The 27,051-nt window shown below is 38.7% G+C and overlaps 2 protein-coding genes across 6 annotated transcripts; one reads left to right on the forward strand and one right to left on the reverse strand.

The window, feature by feature from the left end:
• The first annotated feature begins 11,752 nt into the window (after positions 1-11,752).
• Positions 11,753-16,085, forward strand: LOC107770162 (elongation factor 2). The gene is made up of 3 exons (XM_075250691.1): positions 11,753-11,861; positions 13,004-13,139; positions 13,426-16,085. The coding sequence occupies exons 2-3, from the start codon at positions 13,049-13,051 to the stop codon at positions 15,864-15,866; spliced, it is 2,532 nt and encodes an 843-aa protein (XP_075106792.1). The 5' UTR covers positions 11,753-11,861; positions 13,004-13,048; the 3' UTR covers positions 15,867-16,085.
• Positions 16,086-18,861: 2,776 nt separating this feature from the next.
• Positions 18,862-25,828, reverse strand: LOC107770161 (uncharacterized). 5 transcript variants are annotated; one of them, XR_001644540.2, is made up of 5 exons: positions 25,427-25,828; positions 23,396-24,724; positions 22,207-23,002; positions 21,992-22,084; positions 18,862-20,185 (listed from the first exon to the last, which is right to left on the reverse strand). XR_001644540.2 is itself a non-coding variant. In XM_016589435.2 (2 exons), exon 2 carries the CDS (start codon positions 24,720-24,722, stop codon positions 23,601-23,603), a length of 1,122 nt encoding a protein of 373 aa, XP_016444921.1. In that variant the 5' UTR covers positions 24,723-24,724; positions 25,427-25,828; the 3' UTR covers positions 23,050-23,600. The 5 variants fall into 5 exon arrangements, 1 of the variants encoding a protein (XP_016444921.1); XR_001644538.2 differs by lacking the exon at positions 21,992-22,084; XR_001644539.2 differs by lacking the exon at positions 21,992-22,084 and having other exon boundaries at positions 22,207-23,005.
• Between the last annotated feature and the right edge of the window lie 1,223 nt (positions 25,829-27,051).

Here is a 27,051-nt window from a genome sequence, read left to right on the forward strand (position 1 = left end):
GATAACTCAATACCAATAAGTCATTAAGCTACTTTTGCGGTTCGGTTTTGGTTCGATTTTGAACACCCCTAATCAACATCATGTGGTGCAAAAAATATTCGATTATGCACCAAAAGAAACAATAAATTAATAAAACTTGTTTAAAGACCAAAAAATAAAATAATCACAATTCTACTACACTTTAGGTACAGTTAGAAAGACATTAATATATTGTATACAAATAAGTTACAAAATTAGTAAACATATATAATAACTGACTACATTGAAGCTACAAATGCACTAATAAAATTATGTTTAGAGCAAGAAATTAGAAACTAACAACTAGACATAATATATACAATTTGTTTTACAGAAAATGAAACTAACATCTACAAATAGAGCAAATAATAACCAATAAAACCAACTAAATCATGTAGTACATTCCTTAATAAAATTATTTCGAATAATATACAAGAAATCTACAATTTCCAGGGAAAATAAAGAAAAGTTGATAACCAACAATAAATATACACTGTGTCGACAAAATTTCTACAAATACAGAAAACAAAAAATAGACATAGTCATGAGAATGAAAACAGGTTTTGTAACTAAAAAAAAGAACAAAATTGTAAATACTAAAATTTTACCTTCTCCAATGACTGTTTGTCACGATCCCAACCCCGGTCATGATGGCGCCCAACATACTGCTAGCCAAGCCCGACCATTCAACAACATTATCCCAAATTCTTATTCAGATTATAGATAAATATCACAGAGAATTTACTAAGTCATTTCATTCAAGTGTATAATTAATAATAAAATCTGCGGAAGTTCAATTAAAATACCATACCATAGCCCAACAGAATCCGGTGTCACGAATATGAGCCTCTAATACAGAATATCCACCTATTACAAGTCTGTCTAGGAAAAATACGGAATAAAAGATAGAGATAGAGGGGAGAGATCAAGGCTGCGAATGCCATGCAGCTACCTCAATACTCCCGGATACTGCTGTTCAGCTAAACAAATCCTCACTCAGCCTGTGGTGTACCTGGATCTGCACGCAAGGTGCAGGGAGTAATGTGAGTACTCCGACCCAGTGAGTAATAAACATAAATAAAGGCTGAGAATAAGAAATCATGGAAAAATACAAAGTAAACTATAACTGGCAATTTAGAACAACAAATAGTGAAACAACAAGTCAATTAAATCAGAGTACCAAATACTGAGACATGTATAACAGATAAAAACAAATGCATGAGTGTAATACAATGCATATGATGATACACTCTTGTACCCACTGCACCGTGCAGCCCGAGCCATCCATTTATTTATCGTCGACGGCGCTCACTGGGGTGTGTGCAGACTCCGGAAGGGCTCCTACAGCCCAAGCGCAATATCAAGCCATCTCGTGGCATCAAATCTAGGCCCCCGGCCTCATATCAATCTCAGTATAATCAACCAGGCTCTCGGCCTCAATATCAATGTGCTCAACCAGGCTCTCGGCCTCAATATCAATGTAATACTGCTGCGGCGCGCAGCCCGATCCATGCTCAATCCAGAAACCATCATAAGCCCCTTGGGCATTTGTAAAACAGTAGTTCTCAGCCCGAAATATCATTTAGAAATATCATTTAAATTTTTAAATCTTAGAAAGATGGCTGAGTTTGCAAAACAGTATTTAAAACCTTGGGCTGAGGTCAAATGATATGCAAAATATGTTAAAGCAGTGATATCAATCCCTGAAGGATACAAATAATTGGCAAGAAGCCCAAATGTAACAATTAAATCTAAGTAAGGATGATTCTCAATTTAGTTCAAATAGAAATACGGTACAAACATCTCTCGGGATGGACCAAGTCACAATCCCCAATGGTGCTCTACCCCATGCCCGTTATCCGGCGTGCAAGTCACCTCAATATAGCGTTACGATGTGAAATTTCGGGGTTTCAAACCTTCAGGACATCATTTACATTAATTACTCACCTCAAGACGGTCAAAGTCTAGCTCGCTATGCCCTTGCCTCTCAAATTACCCTCCTCGTGCGACGAATCTGCCCAAAATCACAACGAATATGTCGCATTATGCTAAAGAGACAATACCCAATCGAAAGCAATCGAAAAATATCAAAATTCACGAATTTGACAAAACCCGAGCCCTGGGCTGATGTCTTGAAAAATCAGAAAATTAACATCACCGGATTCCTTGTCTCGCCACGAGTCTATACATACCAAGAACTCCCAAATCCGAGTTCAAATGACCCATCAAATCCTAATTGTTTGGTTTCAAAATTCAAGCCCTAGTTCTTGATTTGTAGGCTTATATATCATGAATCTCTAGGTGGAATTTACAATAAAAACGAGTTCTAAGTCCAAGAAACTTACCTCAAGTAGTTCCCCTTTGAATCTCCACCAAGAAGCTCTCAAAATGATCAACCATGGAGGAAAAATGACCAAAATCGCGGATGAAGTGTTTTATAAACTCACTGCCCAGAATTTTTTCGGAAGTACTGTTCACGCGTGCGGTCACTGTTCACCCATGCGGTCACTGTGCACCCGTGCGGTTACTGTTCACGCGCGGTTACTGTTCACGCTGCTAAAAAAAATACAGCAACAGCCAAAGAAATTGCAGCACTTTTCTTTTTACTAAAATGGCTCTAACTCCATCATACGAACTCGAAATTCGATGATTCTTGTTCTTATAAGTCACAAATAATGATACAAACATAGTCCTTCAATCAAAACTCACTTCGGAGCTCGTTTGCTCAGTGCGATATCCATTTCGCTCGTTAAACAATTAACTCATGTTTCGTATCAAAAACCCAATCGCGACTTGATGAAATTAGACCAAACTTTCCAGATCACTCCTATAATTCATTATTTAAATTCTGGAAATCTCGAAATAAAATTTCGATCTCTAGAACTAAAAATGGACCTTTGGATCATTACATGCTTATGCTCAAACGGCAAAAATCTTCCAAAAACTCTTCCAAAACTTATCCGAGCCTCATGGGATCCCGACCAAACATGCCAACATAATTCATAACATTATTCAAACCTCTTCCAATCATCAAAACACCTCAAACAACATCAAATTACTCAAAACTCATCGAATTCAAGCCTAATTTTCTAAAAACTTCCGAAATACACTTTCGATCAAAAACCAGATCAAACCACGTCCGAATGAACTGAAATTTTGCACACATATCCCAAATCACCTAATGAAGCTACATCAACTCTCGGAATTCCATTCCAACTTTCGGATCAAAATCTCACCTATCAACCGGAATTCGCCAAAATACTAACTTCACCAATTCAAGCCTAATTCTACACCGGACCTCCAAAATTACTTCCGATCACACTCCTAAGTCACAAATCATCCCCCGAAGCTAACTGAATCATCGAGATTTAAATCCGAGCCCTCTAACACATAAGTCAACGTCCGGTTGACTTTTCCAAAACAAACCTTCCTTAAAGAGACTAAGTGTCTCATTTCCTACTAAAACCAATCCAAATCAACTCGTTCACACCCAACACTGATAATGAAGCATAAAAAAATAGGAAATGGGGAAAACGGGGCAGTAACTCATGAGACGACGGGTCGGGTCGTCACATCCTCCCCAACTTAAATAAACGCTCGTCCTCGAGCGTACCCAGAGTTGTCCTAGAAGCCAACCAATAGCTGAACGATTTTACCAAGAATATACCCGTGGGTGATCCCACACTACCCTATCTCGCATAGGTCCGATAACACAACATAGCTGAAATTTCACAATCCATCTAGTCCATAAACCATAGAACCACACTGCACCTTCCGAAATCATACACAAGATTAGAACTTCACATCCATACTCAGAATAAGCCTGAACCAGCTGTAATAACCCATACCTGCAACATCAGGTGCAATTATCTGATATACCACATAACTCAAACACTCGAAACGATAATTTCTATTCACAGTAGCTGCACATAATAATCGAATATCGATAGGAAACCTCTTAACAACTAAAGCCTCATTCCAACACTTTCACATACTACCAATGATAAAGGAAACACGCAATAAATCATAACCATTTCCTATGTCAACCATTCATGAAGTCATTTCTCTCCTGGTAATTACCATAGCAAATTTTGAACCGAACCTCAATATTTACCCATCACACATACTGAAATCGAATCCAATCGCATTCATTAATGATTTCAACGATCTCTTCTGACCAAACACACTACTCAGGTGACATGACACATCAATACATGCCTAAGCCACAACTTGCAAAATACGTGCACTAATAAGAAACGGTCCGAACATACTCAATTCATAAAAATGACTCAACTAAGAGAGCTGTACCTCAAACTCACCAGTACTGCCACAACACAAGGCTGAGACCCTGTCTCACATCATAGAAACATGACATACAAATTTGACCCGCAATGTCATGTTTCCATACAGTTTTGCTGCAATGCGCGTTCCTATCCAAATACTACTCCACAGGAAACACCTCAAGTCACTATGCTTGAAATCGACAACCATGCTCAATTGATGTCTGGAGCCAAAGCAAATCATTACACCCATGGTGAAACAAATAACACACACCACGCAAACCTGATAGAACATAACTGGTACGTTATTCACCGAGCAACACCCAATTACTCATCTCGCTCGACTTCCACTACTACAACTCGTATCGGAGCCAGACGATCCGGTGCCCGGTACCAAATTAATACCAAAATCAACAACCTCGCCCGGCGACATGCCTAGCCATATGAAACTCATCTGAAAAGTCCCCCAACACCAGAACTGAATTAATGATAGCAACCTTTGCACTGACATCCATCACGAATGCCCAATTAAGAAAGCAATCCTTCCCAACCGTCCGCTGGTCCTTTGAAATATAAACCACTTTGCTAGAACATAATCCAATGCACTTCATCACTCAACCCGTGGCATTTTTGGTATTGCCCGTAGCGCAATAGTTCAGAATCACTCAATACTAAGACAACTAGTCTGAATTCCGACATCACATCCAAAATCTAACATACCAGCAAATAAAGATCCACTCGAGCCTCCAAATCCCGATTGCCGCTAAACGGTGCCGAATACACACGATCCACCACCACAATCTAGCCTGTACATGAGAACTCTTAGTCTCCAACTCCATATGGCACACAAATCATCATACCTGATTCCAGTTTCCACCGTGCGAATACATGCACACCTTTGATACCCAATCATTCCACAACAGATACTCAAAATTTCCCTGTGCTACCAAGCAAACCCGAATACCACCAGTAGACCCACCAAGAACATGTCGCAATACTACCGAAATATCATCAGTTTAATCACATTACCTTTTTCTGAGACATATACTCTCATCAAATCACTTCCAATTAGCAATACCATTTTCTTAATCATTTGAAGATCATTCACCCTAATCATTTGAAGCTTATTTCTCTAATCACCTAAAGTTGCCCGTACCGCCTAAGAATGTTATGAATTTCTATTCAGAACTGAACTGTAACCTTACACACGCAAATCTCAACCCTTCACAACATATCACATATACCATACCATCCTAAGGTAACATGAGGACTTCACCTCCTTTCCGAACCATGAACGTTTACGTACTCAACTAGTCAAGAATTTCCATTGATCCCATCTAGAAGAAAAATCATTACACATCCCATGCTCTGTATGACATACATAGGTCTTGTTCAAATTCTTACAATACCGATACGACGGATGAGATCTGTATAAATTCATAACACCGCCAAATCAACAATTCATTGGGTCTATACTTCTGGCAAGAACTATCACCTCATTCTGAACCAAACAATGGTCTTAACCCCTTAATTTACTTCATATACTTAGATTGCACTGATCTCGAATTCAATGATCTCGTCTCACCCATTCGAACTGCTCAGGCAATAAGCCACCCCAGACATAATCTAAAGCCGTATATGATGCCCCAATATGCCAACAGGCTACCAATTCGAACGCGATATAAAAAAAGAAAGTGAACTCTGGAAGGAATTACCAATCCCACGCACTAATACGGACTTTCCTTAGAAAACAAGAAGCAAGGCATACAAAATAGCATATAGAAAACTATACTCAACATCACACTGTTGCAAACTTCATATTTGGTTTACATCTTTAATCAATCAAGTGATCACATGCCACACTTATATAATCTTTCTGTGGGACACACTCCCACAACCTACTATAACAATATCTGGAGCGTACATCCAAACCACCGGTTGCACTAACGCTAAAGAGCGATCAAGAATTATTAACCAGGACGCAAAACCCTTTTTACAAAACACCGATCTTAGGTGACGCTGAAGACAATACCAACTTACCGTAAACATCGAAACTTATCTCCTGCTCATCCGAGCTCATGACATCTTGTCAAAAAATTTCCTTCACTTGTGCCATTCTCGGCCCAATTTCCACAACCAGAACTGATTCACCAGCATGCATCAAATCGGAACTAACATAGTACATAACCGCACAATCCGCTAACCAATAGCAAGCTCCCCAACTTGGCTCGAAGCCATAGATCACAACATACTATACTCATAACGCATATACTCCATTGTTGTCTCAATACCATAGTGAGATTAAACTCGATCCTTCATAAGCTTGTGGAAACACAAATCATTTAGAATTTTTAACTCTTCTGCAAATCTCGCATTCACTCACACAACAGTTAAGCCCACTCTCTAGGCGATCCAATTTAGATTTCAACACATTTTATTCACTTGCAATTGAGGTTTCTAATAGATAACATAAGGATAACACAACTTTAGAATACCCCGCAGGAGATGACCCACCTGCTTTGCCCCCAACTAACATTTCTGCATACCTTCCACCGCCATAAGCATTACGTAGTCACTTGATCTTCCTGAGTCTGTACTCATACCGCAACATGAAATTTACTTCACTCCCAACTAGGAGACATGAAATGATTCTTCACACGCCCATAACTCGAGCTATAACTTGAATCAGGATGGACTTCAATCATCTATTAGTTCTTCTACCATTCAGCAGACCCTTCTCGTCGCTTCCAAATCATATGGATACGCCTCGCAGTACTAACATACTCATCACATAGCCACAACCATCATTTCCACTAACAGGGACACTACCAAACATATAAGTTCAAAAACACTTGTTAACACAATCAGCACCTCGGCACTCCCACCATAGGCAAAGATCCAACCTCAAGTCCTCCAGACTGGCCCACCATAAACTCACAGAGATAACACCTCGCCCCTCGATCGGGTAATCACAAGCCATCGAGGCACATCTGATACTGAGCGCCCATGCGCGCATACGAACGTGTGGAAGGAATTTCAAAAGTTTCTTTTCAAGATGAATCAAGGACATACGATAAGAATTCAAGAATGTGAAGTTTTCCTAAAGGTTCTGCAGCCTCTCGAGGATAAATACAGACGTCTCCGTACCGATCCGCGAGACTCTACTAAACCAGCTCATAACTCGCGAGACCAATTAACCTAGGCTCTGATACCAACTTGTCACGACCCCAACCCCGGTCATGATGGCGCCCAACACACTGCTAGGCAAGCCCGACCATTCAACAACATTATCCCAAATTCTTATTCAGATTATAGATAAATATCACAGAGAATTTACTAAGTCATTTCATTCAAGTGTATAATTAATAATAAAATTTTGCGGAAGTTCAATTAAAATACCATACCATAGCCCAACAGAATCCGGTGTCACGAATATGAGCCTCTAATACAGAATATCCACCTATTACAAGTCTGTCTAGGAAAAATACAGAATAAAAGATAGAGATAGAGGGGAGGGATCAAGGCTGCGAATGCCATGCAGCTACCTCAATACTCCCGAATACTGCTGTTCAGCTAAACAAATCCTCACTCAACCTGTGGTGTACCTAGATCTACACGCAAGGTGCAGGGAGTAATGTGAGTACTTCGACCCAGTGAGTAATAAACATAAATAAAGGATGAGAATAAGAAATCATGGAAAAATACAAAGTAAACTATAACTGGCAGTTTAGAACAACAAATAGTGAAGTAACAAGTCAATTAAGTCAGAGTACCAAATACTGAGACATGTATAACAGATAAAAACAAATGCATGAGTGCAATGCAATGCATATGATGACTACACTCTAGTACCCACTACGCCGTGCAGCCCGAGCCATCCATTTATTTATCGTCGACGGCGCTCACTGGGGGTGTGTGCAGACTCCGGAGGGGCTCCTACAGCCCAAGCGCAATATCAAGCCATCTGGTGGCATCAAATCTAGGCCCTCGGCCTCATATCAATCTCAGTATAATCAACCAGGCTCTCGGCCTCAATATCAATGTACTCAAACAGGCTCTCGGCCTCAATATCAATGTAATACTGCTGCGGCGCGCAGCCCGATCCATGCTCAGTCCAGAAACCATCATAAGCCCCATGGGCATTTGTAAAACAGTAGTTCTCAGCCCGAAATATCATTTAGAAATATCATTTAAGTTTTTAAATCTTAGAAAGATGGCTGAGTTTGCAAAACAGTATTTAAAACCTTGGACTGAGGTTAAATGATATGCAAAATATGTGAAAGCAGTGATATCAATCCCTGAAGGATTCAAATAATTGGCAAGAAGCCCAAATGTAACAATTAAATCTAAGTAAGGATGATTCTCAATTTAGTTCAAGTAGAAAACACGGTACAAATATCTCTCGGGACGGACCAAGTCACAATCCCCAATGGTGCTCTACCCCATGCACGTTATCCGGCGTGCAAGTCACCTCAATATAGCGTTACGATGTGAAATTCCGGGGTTTCAAACCCTCAGGACATCATTTACATCAATTACTCACCTCAAGACGGTCAAAGTATAGCTTGCTATGCCCTTGCCACTCAAATTACCCTCCTCGTGCGACGAATCTGCCCAAAATCACAACGAATATGTCGCATTATGCTAAAGAGACAATACCCAATCGAAAGCAATCGAAAAATATCAAAATTTACTAATTTGACAAAACCCGAGCCCTGGGCCGATGTCTCGAAAAATCAGAAAATTAACATCACCGGATTCCTTGTCTCGCCACGAGTCTATACATACCAAGAACTCCCAAATCCGAGTTCAAATGACCCATCAAATCCTAATTGTTTGGTTTCAAAATTCAAGCCCTAGTTCTTGATTTGTAGGCTTATATTTCATGAATCTCTAGGTGGAATTCACAATAAAAACGAGTTCTAAGTCCAAGAAACTTACCTCAAGTCGTTCCCCCTTGAATCTCCACCAAGAAGCTCTCAAAATGATCAACCATGGAGGAAAAATGACCCAAAATCGCGGATGAAGTGTTTTATAAACTCACTGCCCAGAATTTTTTCGAAAGTACTGTTCATGCGTGCGGTCACTGTTCACCCGCGCAGTTACTGTTCACGTGCGGTTACTGTTTACGCTGCTAAAAAATACAGCAGCAACCAAAGAAATTGTAGCACTTTTCTTTTTACTAAAATGGCTCTAACTCCATAATACGAACTCGGAATTCGATGATTCTTGTTCCTATGAGTCACAAATAATGATATGAACATAGTCCTTCAATCGAAACTCAATCCAGAGCTCGTTTGCTCAGTGCAATATTCATTTCGCTCGTTAAACAATTAACTCATGTTTCGTGTCAAAAACCCAATCGCGACTTGAAGAAATTAGACCAAACTTTCCAGATCACTCCTATAATTCATTATTTAAATTTTGGAAATCTCGAAATAAAATTTCGATCTCTAGAACTAAAAATGGACCTTTGGATCATTACATGCTTATGCTCAAACGACAAAACTCTTCCAAAAACTCTTCCAAAACTTATCCGAGCCTCATGGGACCCTGACCAAATATGCCAACATAATTTATAACATTATTCAAACCTCTTTCAATCATCAAAACACCTCAAACAACATCAAATTACCCAAAACTCATCGAATTCAAGCCTAATTTTCTAAAAACTTCCGAAATACACTTTCGATCAAAAACCCGACCAAACCACGTCCGAATGACCTGAAATTTTGCATACATATCTCAAATCACCTAACTAAGCTACAACAGCTCTCGGATCAAAATCTCACGTATCAACCGGAATTCGCCAAAATACTAACTTCGCCAATTCAAGCCTAATTCTACACCGGACCTCCAAAATTACTTCCGATCACACTCCTAAGTCACAAATCATCCCCCGAAGCTAATCGAATCATCGGAATTCAAATCCGAGCTCTCTAACACATAAGTCAACGTCCGGTTGACTTTTCCAAAACAAACCTTCCTTAAAGAGACTAAGTGTCTCATTTCCTACTAAAACCAATCCAAATCAACTCGTTCACACCCAACACTGATAATGAAGCATAAAGAAATAAGAAATGGAGAAAACGAGGCGGTAACTCATGAGACGACAGGTTGGGTCGTCACACTGTTGGGGTATGATTTTAGGAGATTTTTGAACCTTCTTCTTTTTTGAAGGTTTGACAATTGGAGAAACTTTGATTTTTTTGTAGGTTTTGGGATAACTTCTTCTTCGGCGAAATCATCATCACGTGCAATACTTTTTCTCTTCTGCTTTACTAATTTAGCAGATGTCGAAGCTTCACCAGCATCCCTTTCATGCTTGAGTTTTGTTCGAGCTTCTGCCCTAGTTTCACGAGGGGAAAGCTTGGACTTTATCTCTGGTTTTGCATGTGTTGATTTCACTATTTTTTGGGGGAATCCTGTGAGAAAATACCCAAATCAAAATTAGAAATATCACCAACATTAGCTTTTTTAGGGTTATTCTTCGAAAATCCTTTCTTATTCATCATAAGGGGAGGAAAATTTTAAGATGTTATTGATTTCGTAGGATTTTGAGAGAGAAATCAGAAAGTTTGAGAGAGATTATAAAAGATTTTTGAACAAAAATGAAAAAGAGCGTTAATGGAGGGAGAGAGTATCAGAATCGTGGGGTGTATGGACAGAGAAACGTGGGAGGAGTGGGTTATGTATGTTAGCGAGATTATATGAGTTAAATGATTCTCATTAAATTTCTAAAATACATATGATTGGTAAATTGTATATGCCTATGTAATTAAATTGAAACTTGAGTAGTGAGGGTAATAATATTTCAAATAGTGTATACAACAACAACAATAATATACCCAGTATTATTCCACATTGTGGGGTCTGGGGAGGGTAGTGTGTACACAGAACTTACCCCTACCTTGTGAGGATAGAGAGGATGTTTCCAATAGACTCTCGGCTCCGGAAAGCATAAGCACCACATTAATGAAAATATAGACAAGGGATAGTACCAAAAAACATATAAAAGAAGAAAAAAAAATAACAAGACAATAAGGTAATCAACAATGAAAGAAAACGACGGTTAGTCATAAAAATCTACTATCAACAGAAAGTGAGACTGCGCGCCAATACTAATGTTATGAACACTATAGACTACCTAGTCTACTACCCTAATCCTCGACTTCCATACCTTCCTATCAACGATCATATCCTCGATCTGCTGAATCTGTGCCATGTATTACCTAATCACCTCGACCCACCTCTTCTTTGGCCTACCTGTACATCTCTGTAGGCCCTCCAAATTTCAAGTAGTGTATAGGAAGATAAAAATCCCTTTATGCATTATTCCGAAAACAAATAGTTATTGCTGGACCATGGGCTTTGAATACTCCCAACTCTCTCCTACATTCAGGTAACGCCCATTAAAGATACAAGGCCCCAAAAAGCCCATCATTCCAGCCCATAAATCGACTGTTACAAATAGTATATAATACCCTTATAGCAGCAGCAGCATGAGGGATTTTAGTGTTGCAAAGAGAAGACCTCGCCGCCTCCTTCTCTTCTCTCTGCACTGTAAGGCCTTCATTTTCCATCTCTTTTCATTCTTTCATGTATATTTTTCGTATAATCTTTTTTATGCTAATCGTAGTTTTAGCCTATTTTTTTACAATAAGTGTTTTATCGATAACTCAGTTGTTTTCATTTCCCTTGTATATATAATACTAGTTTTGTTTCTTAAAACCGTTTCTTTTTTAGTTGAAGATTTTGGATCTTTGTTTACCCAGCTTTTTTTAAGGTTACTAAATTAGTATAAAATTCACATCGTTCAATTATGTATTGAAATGCTAACCCAATTGAGTGAAAGAGATGTTGTTTTCTTTTGAAATACTTTTCTAATATTACTTCTTTGCATAGGTATCATGTTATTCATTAAGTATTAAGATTGATAATAAAACATTTTAGGTAGGAGATATACGGTTTAAACAGCTGGAATAACCTGAAATTTGTCACAAATAAGTGATATGTGTTGGGTTGGGATGTCGCCTAATCTATTTTAAGATTTATGTCTACGTCATATAGGTATATAAATGATATGAATCATGGGAGCTGTTCATAATATTTGGTTGTTAAATAGGTGCGAATATCTCAATCACTTGTTTGATGTTTTTGGTTTATGTCTTAGGATTTGTATTTTGGTTTATGGCATAACAATTTGGCTGTTGAGTTTTTTCATTTCTGATGAATTCCTGATAGATGTATGTGTATATATGTATATGTATATCCGTTTGTGTAGATATATGAGAGTGTGTGTGTGTGTGTGTTAAAATTGCGTCTAGCTAGTGTCTGTAGTTCGCAAGCATGATGGACTCTGATAAACATAGAGCTTCCTTTTAAAAAACTTTATGTTTTCTGGTGTGTCTTTTTAGAATTTATCTTTTGAAATTTTCATGGTTTAGTTATTAATTTATTATTGAACCTTTGAATGTCTGTCTATTTCTTATATGTGTGTGGATTCTACCTAGTAACAATTTTGAAACCTTCATGCATGTGAGATGTGTTATAGTTCTACCTGTTGTTCCGTTTGGATCTTTTAGATTAGATTGCTGTTTGATAATTGGGGGCTTAGCCACATGGATCTGATTTTTAGAGTAATAAACTATGTTTTGGTGGATCTTTTTGGTTAGTCTAATTTGTGTTGTGGTTTCAAATGTCAGGAACATAAACAATTCTGTAGCTGTTACAGTTAACAAGTATTCAAGATGGTGAAGTTCACAGCTGAAGAGCTTAGAAACATTATGGACTACAAGCATAACATTCGTAATATGTCTGTTATTGCTCATGTGGACCATGGTAAGCAACTGAAATAATTCTGATGATGTTGCTTAGTTATAGTTTTTCTGTAGAAATTTTTTTCTCATGTCGAGTAAGAGTAACTTTATTGCCCACTGATCATCTGGAGTTAATCTTGACATTAACATCATACTATTATATATTTTTTGGGTAGTACAATTTTGCTTAATGGTATTTCATTAGTTTTCTTCTCCAGTTTCCCTGTCCGTCCACAGAACAGATTCGAGGTATTGGTAATAGCATACCATCTCTGGTTCTAATTTCCTGATTATCTTTGATCTGACAGGAAAATCTACCCTTACCGACTCTCTGGTGGCGGCTGCTGGTATTATTGCTCAGGAAGTCGCAGGTGATGTCAGAATGACAGATACACGTGCAGATGAAGCTGAGCGTGGTATCACCATCAAGTCCACTGGTATTTCACTATATTATCAGATGACTGATGAATCCTTGAAGAACTTCAAGGGAGAGAGAAATGGGAACGAGTACCTCATCAACCTCATTGATTCACCTGGGCACGTTGACTTCTCATCTGAAGTGACTGCTGCCCTTCGTATTACTGATGGTGCACTTGTTGTGGTTGACTGTGTAGAAGGTGTCTGTGTCCAGACAGAGACTGTGCTCCGTCAGGCCCTCGGTGAAAGGATTCGCCCTGTCTTGACGGTTAACAAGATGGACAGGTGTTTCCTTGAGCTTCAGGTTGATGGAGAGGAGGCTTATCAGACATTTTCCAGGGTTATTGAGAATGCTAATGTCATCATGGCTACATATGAGGATCCCCTTCTCGGTGATGTCCAGGTCTATCCCGAGAAAGGTACTGTTGCTTTCTCTGCTGGATTGCACGGGTGGGCTTTCACTCTCACCAACTTTGCCAAGATGTATGCTTCCAAGTTTGGAGTTGACGAGTCTAAGATGATGGAAAGGCTGTGGGGTGAGAACTTCTTTGACCCTGCCACTAAAAAGTGGACCACCAAAAACACAGGGTCTGCTACATGCAAGCGTGGGTTTGTTCAATTTTGTTATGAGCCAATCAAGCAGATTATTAACACTTGCATGAACGATCAAAAAGATAAGCTCTGGCCGATGTTGCAGAAGCTTGGTGTAACCATGAAATCTGAGGAGAAAGAGTTGATGGGCAAAGCACTAATGAAGCGTGTGATGCAGACCTGGCTTCCTGCAAGTACTGCTCTTCTGGAAATGATGATCTTTCATCTGCCATCTCCTTCCACAGCTCAAAGATACCGTGTGGAAAACCTGTACGAGGGACCTCTTGATGATCAATATGCCAATGCCATCAGGAACTGTGACCCAGAAGGGCCACTTATGCTTTATGTATCCAAAATGATTCCAGCATCAGACAAGGGTAGATTCTTTGCTTTTGGTCGTGTGTTTGCTGGTAAGGTTTGTACTGGCATGAAGGTCAGAATCATGGGTCCCAACTATGTACCTGGTGAAAAGAAGGATTTGTATGTTAAGAATGTGCAAAGAACTGTTATTTGGATGGGTAAGAAGCAAGAAACTGTTGAGGATGTCCCCTGTGGTAACACTGTTGCTATGGTCGGTCTGGATCAATTTATTACCAAGAATGCAACATTGACCAATGAGAAGGAAGTCGAGGCCCATCCAATCAGGGCAATGAAGTTTTCTGTCTCACCAGTTGTGCGTGTCGCTGTTCAGTGCAAGCTTGCATCTGACCTTCCCAAGCTTGTTGAAGGGTTGAAGCGTCTGGCTAAGTCTGATCCTATGGTTCTTTGTTCTATTGAAGAGTCTGGAGAGCATATCATTGCTGGTGCTGGAGAACTCCACCTTGAGATCTGCTTGAAGGACTTGCAGGATGATTTCATGGGTGGTGCTGAGATTATAGTGTCTGATCCTGTTGTGTCCTTCCGTGAGACTGTACTTGAGAAGTCTTGTCGGACTGTGATGAGCAAGTCCCCTAACAAGCATAACCGTTTGTACATGGAAGCTAGACCCATGGAGGAAGGGCTTGCTGAGGCTATTGACGATGGACGCATTGGCCCTAGGGATGATCCCAAAGTTCGTTCCAAGATCTTGTCTGAGGAGTTTGGTTGGGACAAGGATCTTGCAAAGAAAATTTGGTGCTTTGGTCCAGAGACAACTGGTCCCAACATGGTGGTGGATATGTGTAAGGGAGTTCAGTACCTGAATGAAATTAAGGATTCTGTTGTTGCTGGTTTCCAGTGGGCTTCCAAGGAAGGTGCATTGGCTGAAGAGAACATGAGAGGTATTTGCTTTGAAGTCTGTGATGTTGTTCTTCATGCTGATGCTATTCACAGGGGTGGTGGCCAAGTTATTCCCACTGCTAGGAGGGTTATTTATGCTTCTCAGCTTACTGCCAAGCCCCGCCTGTTGGAGCCCGTTTACCTTGTGGAGATTCAGGCTCCAGAGCAAGCCCTTGGTGGCATCTATGGTGTTCTGAACCAGAAGCGTGGACATGTGTTCGAGGAGATGCAGAGGCCAGGAACTCCTCTTTACAATATCAAGGCTTACCTTCCTGTCATCGAGTCGTTTGGATTCTCAGGTACCTTGAGGGCTGCTACATCTGGTCAAGCTTTCCCACAATGTGTGTTCGATCATTGGGACATGATGTCATCTGATCCATTGGATGCTGGTACACAAGCTCATCAACTCGTCCTTGATATCCGCAAGAGGAAGGGTTTGAAGCAGGCAGTGACTCCTCTGTCTGAGTTTGAGGACAAGCTATAAAGATGGATTGTCCGAGCTGGCAAAAGATATTTAACCTGCTCAATTGGAGCTTCTATAGTTTTGTTTGCAATTGTCTGTTTGGTTATTAATATGAACTTTTCTTAAATTAGGATGCTAGTTTGTAAGCTTGTTGTTGCGGGACTTGTTACACCTGTCTTTTACGGTGTTAAGAGTGTTACTGCCGTGTTTTATTTAAAGATGTCTTTCAGTTCATTTAAATAATTTTCTACTGCTCATCAAGCTGTTACCTAACAACTGCAGTTTTGTGGAAGGGGACGATGTCTTCTTCTATTTCCATTGACTGGTAATTAATTAGCTTAAATGTAATATGACTTGGAATGCACGAAAATCACTAGAAGCGAAAAGACAATCACTCTAGGAGTCTTCGACCAATGGAACCTCCGATGGAAGTACATGGTTCCATTTAGTGGTTTTAAGTGTGGTTTGTAAAGGGATATGATAACTGACAGCAGTATTGCTAACCAAGAAGCAACCAAACTGACAAACCGCACCAATCCGAATCAAATCGAGAAAAAAACCCGACTATGATTTAGTGTTGGAAAAAAAACCCCGACCATGATTGGTTTGGTTTGGTTTTAACTAAAGAAAGTCAAACCGAAATCAAACCAACCCGACATTACATATATAAAATTTTTAATATATTTAATATATAAATATACTTATTGTGATATAATTTATAAATATTTCTTAAACTTTTCATAATTTTATCTTTTTAAGGTATTATTTCAAGGTAGGACTTGGAACTTTTGAATGTTCCAATAAGTTTATAGCCATTAATATTAGTAACTTAAATAATATTAACAAAAGCCCAAACCAAAATCAAATCAATGCTAATGCTAACAAAATACATTCAATTCAATATTACGAACAACAATGTATTGCATATCTATTTTTTGTTTTGCAATAATTTAGATAAAAATGCATAACCTATTTTCTTTAGCATAACCTATGTATGACTTAGTACTTTTAGATTATGTTTATTTTTATTATGACTTTTTAATTAGCAATATTTATATTACAATTTTATTGTCTTTATTGTTGAATATTCTAGGATAATGTCATGACACATCTCATATTTTGTATTATTTTCTTGAAAAATACCTTATATAGTTGTATCTTACTAGGATTACAGAAATATTTTGAGCACAAGTTATATGTTTTGTGCTACGAAGATTTTACCGGAAAAAACCCGAAAACCCGAGAAAAATCAAGATTGAAAAACCCGAGTTTTATTGGTTTGGTTTGGTCTTTAGATTTAATAACCCGACCCAATTGATTTAATTTGGTAATTGCAAAATTCGAACCAAGCCGACCTATGTACACCCCTAAGTCAGCACAGTCGAAACACTACGTTGGAATGAGAGTGATTTGTAACACGATTGAAGAAATGACTATTATCACGCAACTCTTTCTAAAATTTATAGATGGTCCATTATTCTCAATTTGCAGGTTCTACTTACATCATTCAGATGTGCCTTGACATGAATATGCTAGTTCTCCTGCTTCTCTGTTCAAACATTTTAGTTTGATGACAGTGACTTTGGTATGTGTCCAAAAGAAAACCCCTAAAGGTAAAAGAGAGCAAGGGTGTAATTTGTTCTATTTTCTTAATGTCAAAACTTAATCTCACTCCTTCCTGGTGCTCACGTGTCTGCTTTCTATTAAAAACATAAAGGGAATTGTTGCGATATCTTGGTACTTTTAACTTATTGCATGAGGTATGGCTGCGTAGGAATGGCAATAGGGCAGAGTAGGACGATGCGGGTTAAGTTTTCCCCTGCCAAAATTTGCCCTGCCCCGTTTAACTCCCTGCCCTATTTAGACCTCCCCGCCCTGCTAGGCTGCAAATCTTCTTCTTTTACCGTTTTCTTTATTTTTATTGTTGAAATAAAATATTTTCCCGATTCATTTGTAACTAAGCAAAATAAAGTAGTATTATATTTATGTTCACAAACACGTCTCTGAACTATCAACTTGTTAGATCTATATGATTTTTAAAGTTACCACCCGTTTACGACTAATTATTAAGTCTCCCTTATTGATTAATGCTTAATGACTTTATTTGTTGCTATAATTTTATATTCATTTGAAATGTTTGTTTTTTAACAGGGAGTACAATTTATTTGGTTTAAATGTAAAACCAGTAAAAGTAACCTCAAATAATGAAAATAGATTAGAATATTAAGTTTGGGATTAACATAGAATACTTTTTACCAGAAATTAGATGGAAGATAACTGGGAGCCCATGTTCTTCCTTTTAATTTTTGTCTCCGTTAACAATATTCAGATTTAATATTATCTTTTATTCAACAGTATTGTTGGGTATCGTATAAATAGTGATTCGATCTTCATTTAAGTGTTAGTATATAGTATTAGGAGAGCTAATTGTAATTTTAGAAAATTAGAAAGAAGCTATTATAATTTACAGGAACTATTTCAATTGACTCTTAAATATCAGCTTCTTTCCTTTCATAGTATCAACAGGAAAATTGGAAAGTGTTGCTACCAGTTTCAAGGATAAAAAGAGAAGCATCACAAGAGAAATGGATACCTATACCTGCCCTGCCCTATTAAGAATTTTCAAAAATCAAAGTTTGCCGTGCCCCGCCCTGTTAAGTATTTGCCCTGCTCTGCCCCCTTTCCCCATTGCCATCCCTATTAATTGCCGTGCCCTGCCCCATTGCCATCCCTATTAATTGCGTGGATATTTGGTCTGATGAGCTTCTCTAGTAAATTTACAAGGATTGTTTCTGTAAGCCGATAGAAGAGAATCAGAATTGCAACACAGCAGATCACTTAGAACTCATCGTATATGCTGGACCCAAATTCAAATAGGGATAACACATCTTCCCATCTAGAATTTCTGTAAGAGTCCACTCATTTTAAGCAGTTGCCAACCGTGGAACTGCTAGTTCTGAGAAATATGTAAAACATTAGTTTCCTGATCTTCGACATTGTGGAGGTCAAAGCTCAATTAAGGAACTAGGAGAACTACTCTCTATAACTAGTTAAACTCAAACATACATGCTACCAAACTGTACAAGTCACCAGTTTTACATAGTATCCTACACTAATTTCACAATTAGCAAAACGAATTGTCATATCCAGCAAATTTCTCTGGTCCAAATTTTTGACGACCGAGAGATAGAGAGAGGATGACTTGCACACACCACTTTTGACAAGGCTCTTGAGCTTCCTTGACCAATCTTAAAAGGGAAAATCTTGATTAGGCAATTAGCATACATCCTGGTAGGTGTATGCTCTTCTCAATCTTCTCCTAACGAAACCATAAATATAAAGACAAACAACATTCCCAACCTTATCCTACATGGCACAGCTTTGATCTCTGACGTGTGACAAATGAGAGATGCCCTAACCAATCATGATCTAGAAAATATCACTACTAAATTAAACACACAATCAAACAGCAGCCGTCCTTCGCCTAACAGTAACTTTAGTTAAGCTTCTAGCTTATTTTGAACCATCAGCAGATGCCAAATACTCTTGTGCGGCCAGTGAAGCAATTGGATCAAGTCCTGCAATCATGTCTACTGCTTTCAGTTTCAGCAGACTAGCACAGCAAATGACTCCTATGCTGCAGTCACTTACTGATACCCAGCTTTGCTAGTTCTCAACTGTGCAAATTACGCAGGGACACATACCCTTCATTTTCCATCGGTATATGCTCCCCGAATCTCTCCCCTTTTTTTTTGGATAACCAATAAATTGTTGAGAGCCAGCTGGTGCATGGTTCGAAACTTAGTGGATAATGTACCCGCCTCTTTACTCTTCATCACTTAAATACCAGGCTGTCTGCGGCAGAGTTCAAACCCGTGACGTGTGCTTAATCCACACATTACACTGCACTTTTACCATTAAACCAAAACAACGAAGGCTCCCCTCTCTCTCCTTATCCCCTCTCTCCTTTGAGAGCCCAAAAACTCTGAGGTTCCCAGTAAATTTAGTACAAAAAAATCACCACAAAAGAGGAATATCCAATTGGTTGAACTGAAGGATCAATTTATAAACATCTCGTAGAGGTCATATTGACTGCAGTAGCTGTGCTTATTAGGATCATGACTGGTTAAAGACTTTCAAGTAGCTGGAATCGTCTAGTTATTTATGCTGCCGTACCATCATGCACCCAAAGACGAACAGATGCTGCTATATACCATGAGAAAGTTGTAGTGGTCACTGAACAATGTGCAGCAGAAAATCGATCTGTTGGTCTGGAGAAATTCCATCATTGATCAGGTTTAACTAAAGCAGGGGTAATTTGTCTTTGGAATCTTGAGAGCCTGAAAAGTCGGACACAACAGTTAGTCTCAAAACAACCAAATACCCAAACACCTGGACTTTCATGTCCATCAAAATTGTAGAGTAAGAAGAAGACAGGAAGACATTTTGAGAATGCACTCTCTGATGCTATTTGGGGGTAATGTGTACACATGTTCTAAACAATCTACAGAAAACAATGCACAAATTACCAGATTAAGATCTCCCTAATTGATTATAACAGATATATTGTGTATTCCCTGATCTCAGTCCTTAATTACAGATAGTAACAAATATTCTTGACAAAAATTATTTAGAGAAACAAAAAAAATGAAAGCCACAACGTAAGCATTAATCATCAAGCAGGAAATGGGACCAAAATAATCTTGCTCAAGTTCAAACACCAAGTGAGTAATTAAACTAAGAAACACTCTAAGAAAACAAATCAAAAGACCAAACTGCCTTCTCGTAAAAGGTACTACTTAATCCCATGTTTGTCTTCAACTGGTCTGGTAGAAAAGTGGCAGATTAGAAAATGCAGTATCTGGGACTGAGCGAATTTCTCCCACAGTAACACACCAACCCAACCCCTCCTCGGCCTACATTTGCATTTGCTTGGTCCCATGGACGAGTGGTAGATTCGAAACACACAGTTCCGGAATCAGCACGAATTTTCTCCACATTAATATCTCCACCCAACTTCATAGAAAAATATACCCCCCCATCCCATTTAGTGTGAAGGTTTTTGACCGGGCCCGGAGTTTAAGAAAGACAGACTTTTGAACCATATGGTTTTAATTGCCATGAGATTAGTGTGGCTATAAAATCATGTCATTAGGGGTAAAATGAAAACTTAAAGTTAAATTGCAATTAGATATAGAAAGGTGTCAATTCGGAAGAAAATAAAGGTGTCATTCTTTTCGGGATAGATTAAATGTAAGTGCATCACATAAAATGGAGAGGGATTAACATATTTTTGTGTGTGCTTGTGTGCGTGTGTTCCTTAAAAATCATTGTTGGAAGGCATTCTAGACCGAAACCACCAAAAGATGGAGTGTTATCGGAGTTCAAAACACGAACCATATTGATCAAAAGGAGACCAATTTTGGATCAGGTGCTCATAGCAAATGACTCCTGGAAACAGCCTCTCTGCCCCTCGGGGTAGGGGTAAGGTCTGCGTACATATTACCCTCCCCAGACCCCACTTGTGGGATTATACTGGGCCGTTGTTGTTGTTGTGCTCATAGCAAATGAATGGGAAAAAGAACTAGGTATAATGTGCAAAGTCGACATTGAAAAAACATATGACTATGTAAGCTGGGGGTTCTTTCTCAAAAACTCTCCGAAATGTGATTTGGAAGGAAATAGTTAAACTGGATAAGACATCGAATCAGCTCATTCAAACTCTCTATTCTCATCAATGAGATACCAAAAGGCTTTTTTTGTCACTGAAAGGGGTATCAGGCAAGGGGACCCTCTCTCCACTTTCTTTTTATGTTGGTAATGGAGGGTTTAAGTAGGACGCTCAGGACAGCTGTACAGGAAGGATGGATAAAGGGTTTCAATGTATCCAGAGGACATCAAAACAATCTCAGCAACTCAACATTTTATGAAGATGATAACTTGAGGCAGTGTTAGAGCCTCACATTGACTGGGGGAAAAGAAAGCTTCTTCCGGTCATGAATTCCAAAACATGGAGGAATTAGCAAATACTTTGGATTGCAGAATAGAAAGTTTACCAACTACATATCTGGGCCTTCCTCTTGGAGCAAAACACAGGTAAGATGCAATATGAAATGGGTGCTGGAAATATGTGAGAAAAGGCTAACCAGTTGGAAGAGACAATATTGTCAATGGGAGGTCATATGATTCTAATCAACAGTATTTTGAACTCTATTCATACATGTCCTTATTTCCCATGCCTGTCAAGGTGGAAGATAGGATTGACAGACTGAGAATCAAGAATAAAAGAGCAAATCATCTAGTTAAGTCGAGTAATGTATGCATAAAGAAAGAGGATGAGGAATGCAAATAAAAAACTTACGAGTATAGAATAAGAAGGACCAAATTGATTGTCATGTTTAGAAGGAACTTCAATGATTGGGAAATAGGAAGCATGATAAATTTCTTCATTGTCTTGGGCTCCTCCCGAGGTTTCTCTGATGGATCAGACCAGCTGTCTTGCGAAGCACAAAACAAAGGAATCTTCAGAGTCACATCAATTCAGTTCCGATGAGAGGACCAGACCAGATTGGTCGATGACCATTGAAGCAGATACGGATGTCAAAAGCACTCTATAAAGTGGCTTCCTAGAGTGCTTGGTCACTCAGGAAGCTTGCCTCTGCCTGACTCAAGAAAACTTATAAAGAAGAGGATATCAACTCAGTATAGGTTCTACATGTGTGGAGAAAAAGCTGAAAGTGCCAATCATTTGTGTCTACATTGCTCTACAGCCTTACACAGATCTGGCATCTATTTGCGAGTATTATGGAACTGGTATGAATCTTTTCACTGAGCTGCTAGAACGTTGGAACAACATATGTAGAAACAAGGGTTTGAGAAACAAGTTGGCCCACTATTCCAGCATGTATATTGTGGACATTACAAAAGAAAGAATAGAAGGTATTTTGAAAGGAAGATTAACTCAATCATGAAGATCAAAGCTGAGTGCTAACTTTAATTGCTTTGTTGGTGTAATTTGAAACATGTAAATGATGCTGAAACACTGTTAGATTATGCTGGCTCCCGAAATAGTTGAGCCAGGGACCCTCTTTTTTGCTTTTCAGATGTGGATCACTCGCAGCACCATCTTAGTGCTGCTGAATCGATAAATATTACCACTGCTGATCACAAAAAAAACGTGAAAAATAATAAGCAGGAAAAATCATTTGAAGATGAAAAGAAGTTGCATTTCATTTACTTTATTTTTTACAAGTCACCATAACTTTTATTGATGAAAAGAAGTTGCATTAATGCCTTTTCAATTCTACTGAAGAATCAAACATGATTAGGAAATAAGAGAGCCATAGCCTTACAAGCTGGAAATATTTGGATGAAATGAAGGGGAATATCAAGATCAAATGAATGAAAAATCAATTCCATAACATCAAATTGACTAATCCAAATTACACACAAAAAAGTAAGGTAGGGGTGGAACAATAGGAGCAAAGGTGCCACTTGTTACACCCTCAAAGGAGTAGTTTATGTAAAACTGTTGCATTGCGGTGCATCACCTGATAAAATTTGTGCTTGGTCAGTCCCATGTGCCAGTCACTTGCTGCCTGGATAGTTTTAGTTCCAGCTCTGCTAAACCATCTACTTCAATGAATTATTTCCTGAAATTATTTTAATTTCCAATGCGCATTCCATGTTGAAATGACACATGAAATGGGAAAAGCGAATTGGTAGTTCTCCTACATCTACAGGTCGGCGCCACTGCTACAATTGAGGAACTGAGAAGAATAAGCATCCATTTTCCCAGCGTAGTCTGATCTCTATACCAACCTGGAGTTTTTTCCCTCTAATGATTTTTCCCCATTTTCCAATGAGATTATAGTAACTTCCCCGCCATCTTAACTTCATCAAATAAGGATCTCCAGTGTCATCATCTCGAGCATTAATATTTATCTGATGTTCATTTCTCAGTTGTTCTCGGGCTTGCTGTGACCAGTAAAACAGAATATGATCTTCAACAGCCTTGCCGGGCAAAGTAAGAAATGGATGATTGGTATCCACATCAGACAATGTAAGTGCCTTCTTAATAGGCCAATTATCCATCCCCGAAGCCGTGGCAACATACCGCTCCTGGGGAACTGAGAAGAACAAGCATTCATTCGCCCAACGCAACCTGATCTCTTTCCCAACACCAAGTCCCTTCTGCCGAATTATTGTTCCCCATTTCCCAATAAGGTTACAGTAATTTCCCCTCCACTTAAATTTCATTATATAACCTTCGCCGGTATCATAATCTCGGGCATTTACATTCACAGGCTCCTCCTTTCTCAGTTGTTCTTGTTGCTGAGCTGTCCAATGCACAAGAATATGATCCTCAACTAACCGACGGGGCAGAGGGAGAAATGGATGATTAGTGTCCACATCAGAGAGTGTCAAGATCTTCTTAATGGGCCAGTGGTCCTGCACCACGGGTGCTGCCACCATCCGAATTGGTGGGACTGCAACGATCTGCTGCTGCGGGACCGAGAAGTGTAAGCACCCATTTTCCCAACGTACTTTAATCTCTTGCCCAACATCAAGTCCTTTCCCTCGCACGACTCTGCCCCACTTACCAATAAGATTGTAATAGCTTCCCCGCCATTTCAACTTCATCACATACATCTCACCTGTATCATCATCTCGGGCATTAAAATCTACTTGGCCTTGGGCTCTCAAATGGTCTTGTTGTTGTGCTGTCATGTGCAATACAATGTGGTTCTCTACTTGTTGCCGAGACAAAGTGAGAAATGGATGAGTGATATCTACATCAGACAATGTGAGAGCCTTCTTGATAGGCCAAAGATCCTGCATTTGGGGTACAGCACTATAGTATGCTGCTCTTTTCATTTCTGCAACAACCATTGATAAGAATCAATTTACCGCAATGTTATAAAATTATCAACAACGTTATCAAAGAATCTCAATCAATTATGCCTCAAGCCCAAACTAGTTATAGGGTCAGTAATTGAATTCAGAGGAATTAGACTACTTTTACAGGGCAGTCAGCCTACGACACCCTCTTTTATTCGAGCTTGCGCCCTCAACATTTAAACCATTATATAGTAAGATTCCAACATATATTATGCGGATGACTAAATCATATTGTACACAAAAGTTTAACACAAAACCAAAACATTCTTGGCATTCAAAACCGGAAAGCAATGTTTCTGTTTCAGACTAAGAAAAGCACACTACTTTGACATCAATTAACCACAAAAGGGAAGAAACCAGACGTAATAATCAACACCAAAACCTAGTACCACAAGTACTACTACTACTACTACTACTACTACTACTACTACTACTACTACCACTACGCCTCAATTTTGAACATTTAAATCTTCAATACCCCAATTCTGTACCAAGTAACCTATTAATAATACACATGCCCAAATAAAAGTATGAAAATCTAGAAAGTCAACGACAAAATAGAGCATGCAGAAGAATCTTATTTTGCTACGTTAATCACTTCATAACGGTATCAGCTCACTCTGACCCAGAAAGGGGTTGAGAATAATAAAAAAAACAAAGGTGAATTATGGGGTTCTTACTTGTTGAAAACTAAGGAGTATGTCTTAGAAAACAGATCGAGAGAAGTTGAGTGGTAGCTATGGGTTAAGAAGTGTGTGTATATATAATAATGGGAAAGTGAATATTTGGAAAAGGTAGAGATCAATCACAAGGGTTTGGAGGGCCAACAAGAAGGAGAATGATGAACAAAAACACATTTTCTGAGGAGGAAAAGCATGTAAAGAGGAGGGGTTTCAATTGGGGCAAAAATAATGCAAATTGTCATGTCTTTTTTACCAGAGAGAGAGAGAATGATGATTGTGCAGGTGCTGATGCTTTTTGTGTGAAGAAGAAACAAGAAAATGAGGGTCAAGTTGAGAAATTGGGAGAGCCAACTGGTGTGATTTTAGGTTTTTTTCACTTCTCTACCCAAGATACGCTCCAACTAGTCCATTTTTTTGTCCTTTAAACAAAGTAAAAATTGCACGCCCTGCTTGGTGGCCTCCATTTAACATATATTTATTTTTTTAAAAAGTTTTAACTTGTACCCACTTTTTAAACAACTTATTCTTATTCTTTGCTCCTCCTTCGTTTTCTTTTTTTTCTTCTTCTTCTCCTTTTTCTTCTTTCTTCTGCTGCTGTTGGTGCTGTTATAAAACTTCACTTCATGGGATGATTGCCATAAGTATATTTATCAGATTATTTAAAAATAAATTATAAATAATTACGTAAGTTAGTAGATAATAATTTGTGAATATTTTCACATACGGAAAGTTTAAAGTCACACTTAGTGATTCTTTTAATGATAATTCTGTTCTTTTCACGTTTATTGTTTCCAAAATTTATGATTTAGATACTGTTGGCAATCTGATTAATTTATAGTAGTACTACACTATGAAACAATAAGGTGATTATTTATCTAGTATGTTAGAAAGCTTTTTCAAAAACTTCAGCGTATGTAGTGCTGAAGTTTTTACAAATGAACTAAATAAATTCAGCATCTTCTGCTGAAGTTTTTGAAAAAGCTTTATGACAAAACTAATGAATCCAGGACAAAAAAACTTCATGTGATGACCCGACCAGTCGTCTCATGCATTACCGCTCTGTTTTCCCCATTTCCGCTTCTTTATGCTTTGTTTATCCGTATTATGGGGCATCGGGTTGGCCGGATCGAATTCGGAATGAATTTGGTAAAGTTTGAGACACTTAGTCTCTTTTGAGGAAGGTTTAATTGGAAAAGTCAACCGGATGTTGACTTATGTGTTAGAGGGTTCAGATGTGAGTTTCGATGGTTCAGTTAGTTTCGAGAGGTGATTTGGGACTTAGAAGCGTGATCAGAATAGGTTTTGGAGGTTCGAAGTAGATTTAGGCTTGAATTAGCGAAATCAGATTTTTGGCGATTTCCGGTTGATAGGTGAGATTGGATATAGGTGTCGGAATGGAATTCAAAGAGTTGCAGTAGTTTCGTTGTATCATTTGGGACGAGTGTGCAAAATTTTAAGTCATTCGGACGTGGTTTGGTCGGGTTTTTGATCAAAAGCAGAATTTAGAAGTTTTTGAAAACTTAGGCTTGAATCGATGTGTTTTGGTCGATTTGATGTTGTTTGAGGTGTTTTGAAGATTGGTACAAGTTTGAATAAGGTTTTGGGATATATTGGGGCATTTG

Source organism: Nicotiana tabacum, chromosome 1 (genome assembly GCF_000715075.1).
Source record: "Nicotiana tabacum cultivar K326 chromosome 1, ASM71507v2, whole genome shotgun sequence".
NCBI lineage: Eukaryota > Viridiplantae > Streptophyta > Magnoliopsida > Solanales > Solanaceae > Nicotiana > Nicotiana tabacum.